Here is a 15033-nt window from a genome sequence, read left to right as displayed (position 1 = left end):
CCAAAATCTTTTGCCGTGATGGCAAGATCGTTTTATCAGCTCCAGGCTCTTCGAGAGTAGAATTCAGAATTCCCAGACCTGTTCGAGAAAGCCGGAGGATCTCGGCGCTTAAGGCGCAGAACTTTTTGCGGAAGGGATGCACTGCCTTTTTGGTTAGTGTTATCCAGTCAGATCCAATGCCCATTCCCATCAGTGAGCTAGATGTTGTTCGCGATTACCCCGACGTTTTTCCTAAAGAGCTGTCGGGACTTCCATCGTCTCGTGAGGTAGAATTCAATATTGAATTGCTACCAGGTACGACACCAATCTCCAAAGCACCCTACAGGATGGCGCCAGCTGAGCTTGAGGAGCTGAAGAAGCAGTTGCAGGAGTTGTTGGATCAGGGATTCATTCGCCCCAGCGTTTCTCCTTGGGGAGCTCCTGTGCTCTTCGTGAAGAAGAAGGACGGGACCTTGCGGTTGTGTATCGACTATCGAATGCTCAACCAGGCCACAATAAAAAACAAGTACCCATTGCCGCGTATCGAAGACTTGTTCGATCAGTTGCAGAAGGCCAAGGTTTTCTCGAAAATCGATCTTAGGTCCGGATACCATCAACTCAGAATTAGGAATGAGGATATTCCTAAGACGGCCTTTCGGACGAGATACGGACATTACGAGTTCACAGTCATGCCGTTCAGACTGACCAATGCCCCCGCAGCTTTCATGGACTTGATGAATAGGGTGTTCAAGCCATTTTTGGACACCTTCGTGATCGTGTTCATCGACGACATCTTGGTGTACTCAGAAAGTCGAGAGCAACATCGAGAGCACCTAACAGTTGTGTTGGAGACCTTGCGAAAGGAACGGTTGTATGCCAAGTTCTCTAAATGTGAATTCTGGCTCGAGGAAGTCATGTTTCTGGGACACGTTATTTCTAAAGACGGAGTGTCCGTGGACCCTGCAAAGGTGGAGGCTGTGCTTGGTTGGCAACAACCAAAGAACGCGCGTGATATCAGGAGTTTCCTTGGACTAGCAGGTTACTACCGAAGATTCATTCAGGATTTTTCTAAAATTGCGTTACCCCTGACAAAGTTACTGAAGAAAGAGGCTAAATTCTTATGGGACGAGAAGTGCGAGGCGAGTTTCCAGTTGTTGAAGGAGCGACTTACCAGTGCTCCTATTTTGACCTTACCTTCTGGTAAGGGCGGGTTCGTGATTTATACTGATGCCTCTGAGTCAGGCCTAGGGGCCGTGCTGATGCAGAATGGGAAGGTGATCGCTTACGCTTCTCGACAACTTAAAATTCACGAGAAGAACTACCCAACTCATGATTTAGAGTTAGCTGCGGTGGTGTTCGCACTAAAGATATGGCGACATTACTTGTATGGGGAGCAGTTTGAAGCATTCACCGATCATAAGAGCCTTAAGTACCTATTTTCACAGAAGGAATTGAATATGAGACAACGACGTTGGCTTGAATTCCTCAAGGATTACGACTTCACCCTCTCCTACCACCCAGGAAAGGCGAACGTCGTGGCTGACGCTCTCAGCCGCAAAGCACCGAAAATCTCGATAAATGCTTTATTTGTTGGATGGAGGTTGGTCGAAGACCTAGCCTCATGGGAACCTTTCGCGGTCACTCAAGGTTTAATCGGCTTATCTCACCTTGTTGCTCAACCTGAGCTGCTTGCAAGGATCATCAATGGGCAGAAAACTGATGCACGCTACGAAAAGTTGAAGGCTCAAGCGATATTGGCAGATACACCTTTTCGTCTGAAGGAGGATGGAAGTATATGGTTGAGGGAGCGCCTTTGGGTTCCTGATGACCCGGTTCTTCGAGATGAAGTTCTTGCGGAAGCCCACAAGTCTAGGTACACAATTCACCCGGGTAGCACAAAGATGTTCAAGGACCTGCAACGCAGTTATTGGTGGAACGGTATGAAGCGAGACGTGGCTGAGTATGTCTCGAAGTGTTTAACGTGTCAGCAAATCAAGATCGAGCATCAGAGACCCGGTGGGGTCATGCAGCAGATAGAGATCCCTCTATGGAAGTGGGAAGATGTTACCATGGACTTTATAGTCGGTCTTCCGAGGACGCGGAGAAAGCATGACGCGATTTGGGTGATCGTCGATAGACTCACCAAGTCGGCTCACTTTCTACCTATCCGTCTCAATCAATCGTTAGATGGTCTCGCTGATCTCTATGTTAGAGAGATTGTGAGATTGCACGGTGTTCCAGTCTCGATTATCTCCGATCGTGATCCTAGATTCACTTCAAGGTTTTGGGGACAACTTCAGTTGGCGTTGGGCACAAAGTTAAAGTTTAGTACTGCATTTCACCCTCAGACGGACGGGCAGTCGGAGCGTACGATTCAAACCTTGGAAGACATGCTTCGAGCCTGTATGATGGACTGGAAGGGAGAGTGGGATTCCCACATTAGTTTGGCGGAGTTCGCGTATAACAACAGCTATCATGCGAGCATCGGGATGGCCCCATACGAAGCTTTGTATGGGAGGCCATGTCGATCACCTGTTTACTGGGACGAGGTTGGCGAGCGAAAATTGGAGGCACCTATAGTCTTGCAACACTATACTCAACAAGTGCAGATGATTCGGGAACGACTCCGTACCGCTCAGAGTCGGCAGAAGAGCTATGCAGATAGACGCCGACGAGAGCTTACCTTCGATATTGGTGAGATGGTTTTTGTTAAGGTATCTCCGACGAAGAGCGTATTTTGGTTCGGGAAGAAGGGAAAGCTGAGTCCTAGATACGTCGGACCGTTCGAAATCCTGGAGCGAATTGGAGAAGCAGCTTATCGCGTGGCGTTACCTCCGCAGTATGCTCAGATCCATAATGTTTTTCACGTATCCATGTTGAGGAAGTATGTTCACGATCCATCGCATATCATTCATTATGATGATGTGGACATTAGAGGGGACTTGACTTTCGAAGAAAGACCAGTGGAGAACATCGACCGTCGTGACCAAGTGCTTAGATCAAAGACCATTTCATTTGTAAAGGTTCGGTGGCAACATCATGGGATTGACGAATGTACTTGGGAACCCGAGAACGATATCAGGGAAAGATATCCTGACCTGTATTTTGATTCTTCAAGGTAATAGATATTTCGCGGACGAAATTCTTTTAAGAGGGGTAGGATGTAAAATCCCATTTAAAAAAAAAAAAAAACTGTTTGGACCCGGGCCGGGTCGGGTCAGGACCCGACCCGGGCCCCTTTTTATTGTTAGGGTTTTGCGTAACCCGACGCAGGGTCCCGAGCGCCGCACTCCCCCCCCCCCCTTCCCCCCCTTCTCTTGCGGGAGGATTTGGGAAACCCACCAGGGGTTTCCCCTTCCGGTGCCCCCCTTCGCCTTTAAGAGAGAGGTCGGAGGGCGAGGGGAGTCTCGCCTCCCTCTCGCAGCCCTCTCGAGCTTCCTCCCCCTCGCCGGTCTCCTTCCCTGCTGCGCCTGCCGCCGACGCCGGGAACCACCCCCCCAGGTACGCCGTTCTTCTCTTCTCCTCCCTCTTTTCTTCCTCACCCCCCTCCTTGTCACCTCGCCGGGAGGCCGGCAGGCTCACAGCCGTTGCCGCAGGCCTCCCACTGCCTCCCTGTACCATCAGGGCCCCGATAGGTGGCTTGCGCAGCCCCTGTCGTCCCCTTCTCTCGCTGGGGATCGCCGGGGTGCCGGCAGGGGACCTGAGGCCCCTGCGACCCCCCTCCCTGTCACCTCGCCGGGAGGCCGGCAGGTGGCTCACAGCCACTGCCGCGGCCTCCCACCGCCTCTCTGTGTCGCCATGGCCCCGACAGGTGGCCTACGCGGCCCCTGTCGTCCCCGTCTCCCTCTGCGAATCGCCGGAGTGCCGGCACGGGACCGGTGGCCCCTGCGGCACACCTTTTTGCTGCCACTGCGTGCTGTCGGCAGGGGTTGGGCCCTGCCGACCTGTGCCTTCGGCAGGGGCTGGGCCCCCTGCCGTCTGGTGCTGTCGGCAGGGGTGGCCCTTGCCGACCTGTATTGTCGGCAGGGGCTCAGCCCCTGCCACTTCGTGCTGTCGGCAGGGGTTGGCCCCTGCCGACCTGTGCCTTCGGCAGGGGCTGGGCCCCCTGCCGTCTGATGCTGTCGACAGGGCTGGCCCTTGCCGACCTGTGTTGTCGGCAGGGGGCTCAGCCCCTGCCACTTCGTGCTGGCGGCAGGGGTTGGCCCCTGCCGACCTGTGCTTTCGGCAGGGGGCTGCCCCCCTGCCATCCTTATGCTTCCGGCAGGGGCTGGCCCCCTGCCATCCTTTGCTGTCGGCAGGGGCTCAGCCCCTGCCACTGTGTGCCGTTGGCAGGGGCTCAGCCCCTGCCACTTGGTGGCCGTCGGCAGGGGTGACCCCCTGCCACTGCACTATGTTTAGGCTGGGGCTTGTTCCCCCACCGCTTCTTTGTTTTCGGCCAGCAGGGGCACACCTCTGTTGCCTCTCTTTTTCCTATAGACAGGATTGTCCTTCTTTTGCTCCGCATTATTATTAACATAGCACTGTTGCAGACCTCGCATCGGACCCTCGCTCTGGCTCCGCGGCCCGAGCCTCGTATCATCTACACGCGTAGACGCACGCAGCTGCAAGACATCCCGAGGTAGGGGAAAGTCGCACGAATAGTGTATATGAACTAAATAAAATAAGACTTCTGAGATAGAATAATTATTTTTGCATATTTGCGTATCTGAAGAAGTATGTGTTGATCCATGTTTTACTCTATGTGATTCTTTTGAAATTGCATAATGTAAATTCTTTGGGTAGACTCATTCTAGAAAAAAATCAAGTAGTTTACTTGGCATGCCTGTTTACGTGTACAATTACTTAACTCATAATTGTCTATTATGCATGCTTGTTCCTTTGAAACTGCATACTTAAGATAGATTTTGTGAAGAGACTCAAAACCACTGCAATTGCCATTATAACCAAACCTTAAGGCAGGTACGGTATGAATTTTATGTAAGATCATGGAGAGTAATTGAAGGGTGAAATCTATACTTTGCTGATTTTTGATATGGTAATATCGGCCTCCACAGGCCAATTGCTCAGAAAAGCAAAACATGTCAAAAGAATCATATACCAGTATGTTGCCCTTCCATCGTAGTTGTACCTCTAGGAAGGTACGATCGTACTTTTGGACAAGTATGTCCCATGTGGGTTACGATGGTGGGATGATGAGGTTGTGGCAACCTCGATGAATGCTATTAGCAAAATGCTGAGATCACATAAAATGGTGACCATTTCGCCTTCACAGGCAAGATGCTCGAGTGGGTCTAATGGACCAGAGCATATAGGATGGGACGACGGTTAAGAAACCCCCGTCGTACCCATCCGATCTTCACGGTTCATCAAGGGAGAGGATGGATGGTACAAAGACTCCGATGAACAGGTTGTTAACAACCACCCCACGAGCAAAAGACTCGGTTTTCCCCAGTCATCGGAGTTAGGGGAATTGGGATTACCATAAATTATCCTAGGTGGTAACTCCCAGGCACTTCTGCAGAAGTTGGATGCATCCATGGGCCACGAATGCCTTTGGGGATTTACTCTCTTGGTCACTGACCGTCCCCTTAGGAGCGGACTCAGTCAGTCATCCGGGTTAATGAAAACACCTGACATAATAAACCCCCGGATTGGTCTCGGCTGTTTCTACGTTTCGCGTCTGTGCGTACCCACAGGCCAGTTAATATCAGAACTTAAATAAGATATTCATGAATAGATATAGATGACTGAGACTTACACTGCTTCTCTTTGCACTTATTACATTTGCTAGAATAGACTACAACTGCTTTAACTGCTTAAATATCATAATTGCCTATCTTATGAATGTCCTGTTTTATTTTCATTCTACTTATCTGTTCGTGCACCTACTAGTTTGTTATGAAACTGACCCATTTCATGGGCAGGTGAGGAGTAGGACTTCACTGGCGGCCGATGGCGTGGTGCAACGTGGATCAAGATTCATTTCCTTTCTGCTGGCGGATCGGCTCTGGGACTTTTTGGAGTTTTTCTTAGATTTATTGAACTTTGGAATAAAAGACCCATTTTGTAATAAACTGCAGATTTTAATCGATTGCTTTATTTCTTAAATTCCTTTAAGATGTTGTACATGTGAATGATGGTTTTTCAGCTAACGTACCCAGGATTGTTGACTTGTGTCCCTTTCTAAAATGTCTTCCGCTGTTGTTTTTAAATATTAAACTTTAAATCTTTGAAAGGTTTTTCGATGAGGTTTTCGAAATCACAAGTCGAAATTTTGGGGCGTTACATTATTTCTTGTCAAGCACTTTTCATCAGTCTCGGGTGAGGGACGACTGTTATCGAGAAAGAGCTCCTAGCACCGTCATCCTGATGCATTAGACTTCTACTCATGACTTTCTAACCATCCACCCCGCGGCTACTGTGGAGGCTTCTTCTATCTTCGTGGTTGGGGATGAGTAACCTTCCATGCTCAAAAACAATATCCACGAAGCCAATAAGTACCACTTACCCTCTTCTTGTAAGCACCAATAGTTTAGTGTCACGTGGTTAACCTTTTTAATTCGTTAAGTTCATGCATTTAATTCATGCACAATACAAATATAATTAAAGATTGAGGCCCCCTTCTAGGCTCATGGATGCACAGTTGCAATATCAATCAATTAGTCATACACAATTGCACAGTTTTAACATTTCAAATTTTAAACATATATTCATCAATAGGCATTGTCCATATACAATTAGATGCATCCATACATATTTTCGGTCAATACATGTTTCTTTCATTTTGATCACAATTTGTAATAAGGCATATACGTGCAACAAATGCCTTATTTAGTTCATGCCCCCATCTGGGCACTTAACACCTGCATAATATCAGTGTTGGAATTGTATTTACAGTCTCAATAAATCTTTAGAAATGAAATTCAAATTCAAATTCCTTCCATGCATTGCATACAATGGTGTTCCGGTCCTTAGCCGATTCAGGACTCGCTAGGCCCCCAAACTGAGTTGTTATTCTGACTGTCGTAGTGTTGTGTACTGTCAGGGAACAAGGGTCAGTTTTTCATAGAATGTAAAAAATTTTGTCAGCTTTCTAATGCCATAAACCGCTCGTAACAATTCCTCCGAACGAAGAAGATATGACTGGTTTAGTGCTCGCTTGTAATTTTCTGTTTCGACTGTCACTGTTTTGTGCACATACTGAGAACAAAGCTCAAAATTCCACAGATTATGTGAATTTTTTTTAGCTTTCCAACGCAGCAAACCGTTCATAAAAAATCCTCCAGACGAGAGAGATACAAACGATTTACTAGACGTGTGTTAGGTTGGTTAGGCATATTAGCGGGTAAAATGCATTCGGGTGACCAGAAATATGCAAACTGAATTGAAATTTTCATGATTTTTCCTTAACAACTTATCATACTGGATTAACAAGAATTCATACATTAACAGTACAAAACTTCTTGCAAATTGAACACAAATCCACAACCATTAAACCTGAAAAATGGCCCATCATCCCAAAAACGTTTTGCTAAAAACGTTTTCGGTATTTATCATACGCCATATGCATTTATTTTGAACAACAATTATTTTCTATTTTTAATTTTATTTTATTGATATTGTAGTCCAGAATTGAGAGAGATAGCACCATAAATATCAGTTCTTTCATGGTAATTAAGTAATTAGCTTGTATTGAGTCTAGAATCTCTAATCGAACACACGTTTTGGTTGGTGCACGAGCGTGGATATCCTCAACTCCGGATTAGTCCAGTTGTGCAACTGGTTAGGAATAAATACCTAGACTGATCTGGGCTTGATGGATATCAGCCTTCGGTCTGATCCATAATCAGATCAGCCCCCTTCCGGGCTTTTGAACTGATTTTTTCGAAAATCGAGCAGTATAAACCCATAAATCTTAATTTTTCTCAGAACCGGCCAGACCTAGTCCATCTAGGGACTGATTTGGACGGTTTATGGGGTTGATCATAACTAATCCATACGTGGATCAGTTCAACACATCTTCCCGTACTCAATTTATCGAAGATTTGTTCTAATCCTCTTACCATTTTTTTTTCAATTATGCCAACACCCACACAATTTTTTATATTATATATATATATATATATATATATATATATATATATATATATATATATATATATATATATATATATTTCTAGGGAATGAACCGACCCCCTCCTATGAGATCTGATCAGCCCCTTCCTTCACTAACAAAACTGATCCATGAAGGGTTTTCGTTTGAAATCCTTCGTATATCAGTTTCGGGCAAATCGGCTATGCCCGATTTGCCCATATAAGGCTAGTACGCATAAAAATCTCTCTCTCTATATATATATATTTATAACCTCTATCTTGAATCAAATATTTTCATACGTATATGTGTGTATATATATCAGATCTGATATGTACATACAACATATATACATAGCTGAGATTTATATTATCCGCGAAATTGACTCAGGTTAAAATCGAGTCTGAGAAGTGGTCTTCCATTCCGAAAATCGTTTCTATGCTAAATAAGATAAAACCAACATCGAATCCTCGTATGAAAGGATCGGTATATGGTTTTACCTATTCAGCCTCAGAATATACTCGTGCATACGAGTTCCGATTTATGGGTAAAGAATAGAACCTTCTACCTCTTTCGTGAAAACGGTGGATTCGATCGCCGAAAAGACCGGTTTGCCTACACGATCTGCTTCCTTTTTTTGCAATATGGCTGCATCCCTTTTGCTCAGCCCTAGTTCACGTTGAGGACTGATCCTCCATGCTTGGTGAAAGAGGAAGAAGAAAAATCAAAAGAAAAAAGAAGGGAAAAGAGAGAGAGAGAGGAGGGAGAGAAAGAGGGAGATAGAGAGAGGGAGAGAGAAAAAGAATCCCATGCATCTTATGGGACCTAAATTTCATTGATAAGGTGTAATCACCTCTACATAGCTTAAAAATTAGCAATGAGCATGTAATTATTTAGAAATCAAACATTTAGAGTTACGACAGTTTCCACTTCCCAAAAAGGAGCACATAATAGGAAGCATGTAAGAGAAACTAAATAAGAGGCAACCTATATTAGGTTATCTTTATGAACTATATTACATGTACTGATCCGGCTTCATGGAACTTTGTGCTATATGACAATATGGAAACTTAAAAATATGAATACTATGATCTGAGTGTGCACAAGGGTTTATCTGTGACTGACATGGTAAGATATTTTTTTTTTACTTAATGTTTTATTTTTTTCATTTTTTACTTCATGCATCTCTGTGTAATATGAACTCATGATGAATTATTACTTTCAACGATTGGTACCAATGCAATATGAGCCTTATTTGCTATAAACATTGAAAATTGATGATAAAACTGGAGTTGGGAAATCATTAAATACAAATTATATATTTTAAAGCTAGAAAAGAAAAGTCTAAAATGAGTGGCATTCAAAAATGTTTTATTTCTTAAGTCCACAAAAAGGAAAACCTTCTTGTTCTCTGCAATTACTCCAAATATGAATGCAAGACTGCCAACTAATGCCATTGGAATAGCAATACGTGCAGCTTGACCTAGAGCCATTGTACCTAGATTTTAGCACCACAACTTTTCAAAAATCCTCTGTCGTTAGAACTCTTTTTTTACTTATTTATTGTTTAATGCTTATTATAAAAATAATTTTTTTTTTGTAAACCATAATATATGTAGCTACTTATTGGCTGGCCTCTTAAAGAGGTCCCAGCCATAGCTAAGGGGCCCACTAGGGTGGGACGTCCCACCCTAGGAAGATCCCTTTCCTATTTAAAAAAAAAGTCCAAGTCCAAGTCCAAGTAAGAAGGCAAGTTTTCCTTTGTTTTAAATAGACACTTTTGAATTTTTTTTTTTTGGTTTGGACTTAGGAGAAGCTTCTTAATATAAATTTTTCCAGACTTTATCATCAATTTAGGCAATGTAGGAAGTCCACTAGGTTGGGCCCACATAGGAGAAAATGTCCAGTCCATTGGACTCCTACAATCCTATAGATTGTAGTTAAGTGCCAACTTCCATTCCATAAAATTAATTACAATTAAGTCTCATATGGATTCCTCTTTTGGATTCGAAATCTAAGTAGGATCCAAACTCAATTAAGAAACCAAATCAAGCCTATGACTATATCCAAACTCCATTACCCACTATCTAAATTTACCTTAAATTTAATTTATATTAAATTAAATTCTTAACGCAAATTCACTTGAAATAAATAAAATTTCAAATATAATCTAAATCCAATTTAGCATTGAATTTAAATTCAATTTGATTCCTTGATCAAATTTTGATTCTTCATAATATGCAAATGAAATCTCAATTTAGTCTTAATTAAAATTCTATATTTCACCCAAATATAATTTTTTTTTTTATTATTTATTAATTATCTAAAATTTCAAATTTGATTCTAGTTTCAAATTAATGTATAATTCAGACTTGAATTGACATTCAATTAAATCTTAACTTAGATTCGAATCAAACCCAAATCCAATCATAATATTCGAGACATATTTATTAAATACAAATCCGATCTGAATTCAAATTCTCAAATCGAAATCCAAATTCAATAAAACTCTAAATTCAAATGCACACTCACTACGAATCCTGACTAAATAAAAACTCAAATTAAATTCCAATTAAGTCCAACTTAAATCCAGATTAAATCCGATTAAAAATCAAAACCCAATTCGAAATAAATTCTCAGTTTGAGATTCATTCCAAATCCAAATTAAAGCTCGCATTAAGAGTAAATCTCATCTTAAGTTCAAATAGTATTTTAACATTAACTTCGCCTTTATTTCTCATAAAAATATTAAAAAATCGCAGGTTTAACACCTAGCCAGTGGGTAGCAAAAATAAAACAAGCATTTTTTGGGGTTCTCTAAATGGATATTCTGGTTTCCAACCTGAACACTCAGAAAATAGTCCAGACATTTGTGTTTTCTTTTTAAGTTGTTTTCCAGCTGTCAGGTGGTAAAAAAATAGCCAGATATTTGTTTGTCCTTGTGTTTGCTGTGTTTTTTATTGTTTCCACATTGTAAAAAATATTGCACTAACATATTTTTTGGAAAATTTGATGAGAATGTGAAAATATCGTGATGTTTTACAAATATATTCATAACATAGTGGCGTTAATATCACAATATTTTCAAAAAATTCTTATTCTTAGATTTTTTCTGATTCTTTTTTTCTGCATAATTTAAAAACTTTCTAACTGTTTATTTATATTTTTGTAAGAAAAATATAACTAAAACTTATTATTTCTTATCTTTTTATTAATTTTTACATTTCCCATTTTTTAAAATATCTGGATCTTCTTGATAAAAACCACTTCTAAAACCTCCAAAGAAAACCCGTTGCCAAGAAATTAGTGGTGACTATGGTATTCCAGCTGTTTTCTAGCCACCCAATGGCTGAAAATGGTCAATAGGTGCCACTTGGCTTGAAGAACACCCTCTGACCATCTTCCAGCCATTGGTTGGTAAAAAAATGGCTAGAACAGAAAACTTGGGTTTACCAAAGTTTGGATTTTACAAAGCCTATAAGTTTTGGTGTGCGTCAGTCAAACGTTCCCTAGGCGGTTGCCATCATAAATCTTGTTTATTGCATACCAAGAATATATGATAAAGGCAAAGCAGGATTCCTTTCTCCTACACTATGAGTTTGGAAAATTTGGAAGCTATCTTTCCTCCATTTCTCAATGTCATTTATGTGGAGAAGTCTGATTTCTTACGCTCTCTCAATGTAAAACTGGGTTTGGGCAAGCCCATATCTGTAGACCAGAGATCTTGCCACCTCCCCTGTCCCATAGGCCAGATGGACCTCTATTTCATCTAAGTTGACTTAAATATGTGACTGCATGGGTGAGACATATATATGGCGTTTGATCGGATTGTAGTGCAACTAAACCTATGGGTTGATAAGGAGAATAACAGAATTAAGGTGGTGAACTTTGAGGAGAAACTGGGTTTTTTGGGTGGCTAACCCCCTCCTTTGATTAAGCAACAAGAAAGATAGAAAGACTAATAGTTAAAGTTGGTATTAATACAAAGACAGAACAAGCTAGAAAATAAATCCAATCCATAGGCTAGCAATTGGAACACATTGATTCTGCTCATTCCCGTCCTTCGCTTCAGGGTGGAACCACCACAAGAAGAAGAAAAAGACAAAGCAGTATTTCAAGGACCATCACTGAAAAAAAATTGAGCGGTAGGCATCAAGGTAAGGGACAGAGATTATATACAAGCTGCAGAAGTGAAATTGAAGGGGCTAGTTGAAGGGTAAGGATATCATGATTCACCTATTGGTTGGAAGTTAAGGATAGCATGATTGACTGGTTGCGGAATTGCGTTGTCTTGGAGAGTGAATAGCTTATGAAAGTTTCGGCTTTTCTAAGCGAAGACGGAACTAGTTTTAAGAAATATCATAATAAGTTGAGGTTTTGTATCTACTTTTCCTGTACAGAGAAGAGGGCTTTCTGAGACCAATCTGACCGAAAAAGGCAGAATCTGAACAAAAACTCTTTTCATCATGAACATTCTGAAAAAATACTACAATCCATAGGTCTTTTTTCTTTTTTTTGCATCTAACTTGGTTTTTCCCTTCTCTCTCTTCTAATATATCATTTCTCACACTATATTTGCTTCTTTATATTTTGTTTCTGGTTCTGTATATGTTGAAGTTTAAATTCTTGCAGCGTATTTGGATTGAAGAGATTAGGAATCATGGATGGTTTCAAAAAAATTATGTTACTGTCAGATATCGTGAGGACGAAAATGTTAATCTGGATGATGTTCAGGCTGTTTTTGATGACATTGAGGTCAGTCTCTCATCATTACATGTTGCTCCAAGTTATCTTTGTTAAAAGTTATTTAATCCTGAGCTTTTTTCCTGCAAGTATTCTTCATTTCTTGATGTAGATTTAGCATCTTGTTCAATTTTTCAGCTAATTGTTAGAAGTGTCAATTATTTCATATTTAATAAGCATCTGCTTATTAGATTATTTGAATCTTCTTATTTAAAGTCATGGAATCATGCAGGATCAATATGTACGTGAACAAAGAGGAGGTGATGACATGGGTCCTCTGATAATGAATGCTTTTGAAATGATTACCCTATCACAGGGCCTGAATCTTGCAGCATTATTTGACCGAAGACAGGTAAAAGAAAAACCACCACGTTTCACTTTTGCTTTTTCTTTAGTTTATCCATTCTAGTTGTTTGTTTTGCATTATGAAGAAGTCTGAGTTGCCTTGATTATATTTCCTTAGTAAAAGTTCAATATTTGGTCTTGCTGCCTTGGAGTGATCAGTCCTATTACTATGATTTTGTTTTAATTTATTTACTGAGTCAAAAGAACAATGTCCTAATTTATGATGTCACACAGTTGCATGACATCGTTATTAGTGCCACAAGTAACCACCAAGGAATTCAACTTCTGCAAAGGAAATTACTGAACATAAAGTTCACTACATTTTTGGCATTTAAAATATGTTTCCCTAATGATTGTTCCTTTAGGTATACTGAGTAAAGTACAAATGTACAATTCATATTGTAATCATGAATCAAGTGGAAACAAAAAACCAAATTATTGAGGATGAAAAGGGCATTCTTAAAAATAAAAGGACCTTTAGATATAGGGAAAGAAACACAACCATCGTCTGTGGTGGGATGATGTATCCATCACCTATAATAAGTGACCTCTTTTTTATATGGGAAAAGGGTTGAGATCTGATAAGTTGTACATGTATATATATATGTATGTATTTTCATACATATATATTTGTTTCATATTGTACATATATACATATATATTCATATATATATATATATATGTATATATATTATTTATAATAATGTAATAGGTAAATATCCTCTAGGGGTATTTTTGTCTTTTCACTAGTCATGTAATAGGTTGTGCACATTAGGGGCACAATGGTCTTTTATTTATTTTTTGTGCAAGCTATATATTTAGTTTGTAGTTGAGGGCATAGTGGTCAAAGCCACATAGAGTCGTTGGGACCTCTCCAACTACTCCATTTTTAGCCGTTCGGGAGTGTCCCGAGGGCTCTATGACTCCGTTGTGTGTATAAATAGGGGTGTTCGCCCTCCTGGTAATTTAATGCTTCTCTTAAGCATTTATGCTCAATAAAGATGAATATTTTTTACATTTTGTATTTTTTGATTTAGTTCCTTAATGTTTTATATGCATTTAGTGCTTGTGTTGTCTCTTGTTGGCTATTGTTTTGTCCTATAGTGGACTTGTGCTTGTGCACAATGTGATTGCGATCCAGTATGCCCTTAGTGGCATTGGTTTGTGCTTATGCAATTTTGTAATCGTAATCTTGTAAAGCCCTTAGTGGCATTGTTTTTGCATTTTTCGCCATTTCATTACATAGTATGCCTCTTTTGGGTCTTGGGATTCTTTGGTTGGAGTTCGTGCTTCATGAAGGATTCATGATCGTTGTGTGGTTTGGATTTAAGGAAAATATAGACCCATTATGTATCTTATATCTTTAAGTATTTTTTTGTTATCTATTCCATGCATTATGCATGAGAAAACTCTTATTCTCTTTATCGTTAAAATATATATACACACATATATATATATATATATATGTATATATATTTGTTATTATTATTAAAAAGAAAATCTCTTTAAATGGTTTTTTAATCATTGGTGGACTTGTTTTTTTATTAAATATCTTATAAGACTTATTTGTTTATTTTTGAAAAATTAGATATATGTATGTTTTGAAATCATGTTTGAATCTTAATTTTTTTTTAAAACATGCTTTATTTGAACAAGTCATGATTATAAATGTCAAATCATGTTTGTATTGTTGAACTTGGTTTTGTTCTTTTTTGATAAATTTTTATATATTTTAAAATAATTTGAGATATTTCAAAATAATGTTGTGTGTATTTCACAAGTATAATTTTATGAAACTTTGCTTGAACTTATGTTTAATATTTCTCTTTACTCTTAGTGTATTAAAAGTAACATGTGAAGTGTTAAAAATTATG

The 15033-nt window shown here is 40.2% G+C and overlaps 1 protein-coding gene across 6 annotated transcripts in view; it reads left to right on the top strand.

Annotated features, from left to right (window-relative positions):
• LOC149828460 (CBL-interacting protein kinase 24-like) overlaps positions 1-15033 on the top strand; it is a 97463-nt gene that overhangs the window by 30261 nt on the left and 52169 nt on the right. For all 6 annotated transcript variants that reach the window (XM_090017590.1, XM_090017592.1, XM_090017593.1 and 3 more), the window contains 2 exons: positions 12704-12826; positions 13047-13166. In XM_090017590.1, the coding sequence (XP_089873716.1) occupies positions 12704-12826; positions 13047-13166 (243 nt within the window). The remainder of the gene's footprint in view (positions 1-12703; positions 12827-13046; positions 13167-15033) is intronic.

Source organism: Nuphar pumila, chromosome 9 (genome assembly GCF_984573655.1).
Source record: "Nuphar pumila chromosome 9, dmNupPumi1.hap1.1, whole genome shotgun sequence".
Lineage (NCBI taxonomy): Eukaryota > Viridiplantae > Streptophyta > Magnoliopsida > Nymphaeales > Nymphaeaceae > Nuphar > Nuphar pumila.
Note: the sequence above shows the minus strand (reverse complement) of the source record. Positions and strands in the feature narration are given on the sequence as shown.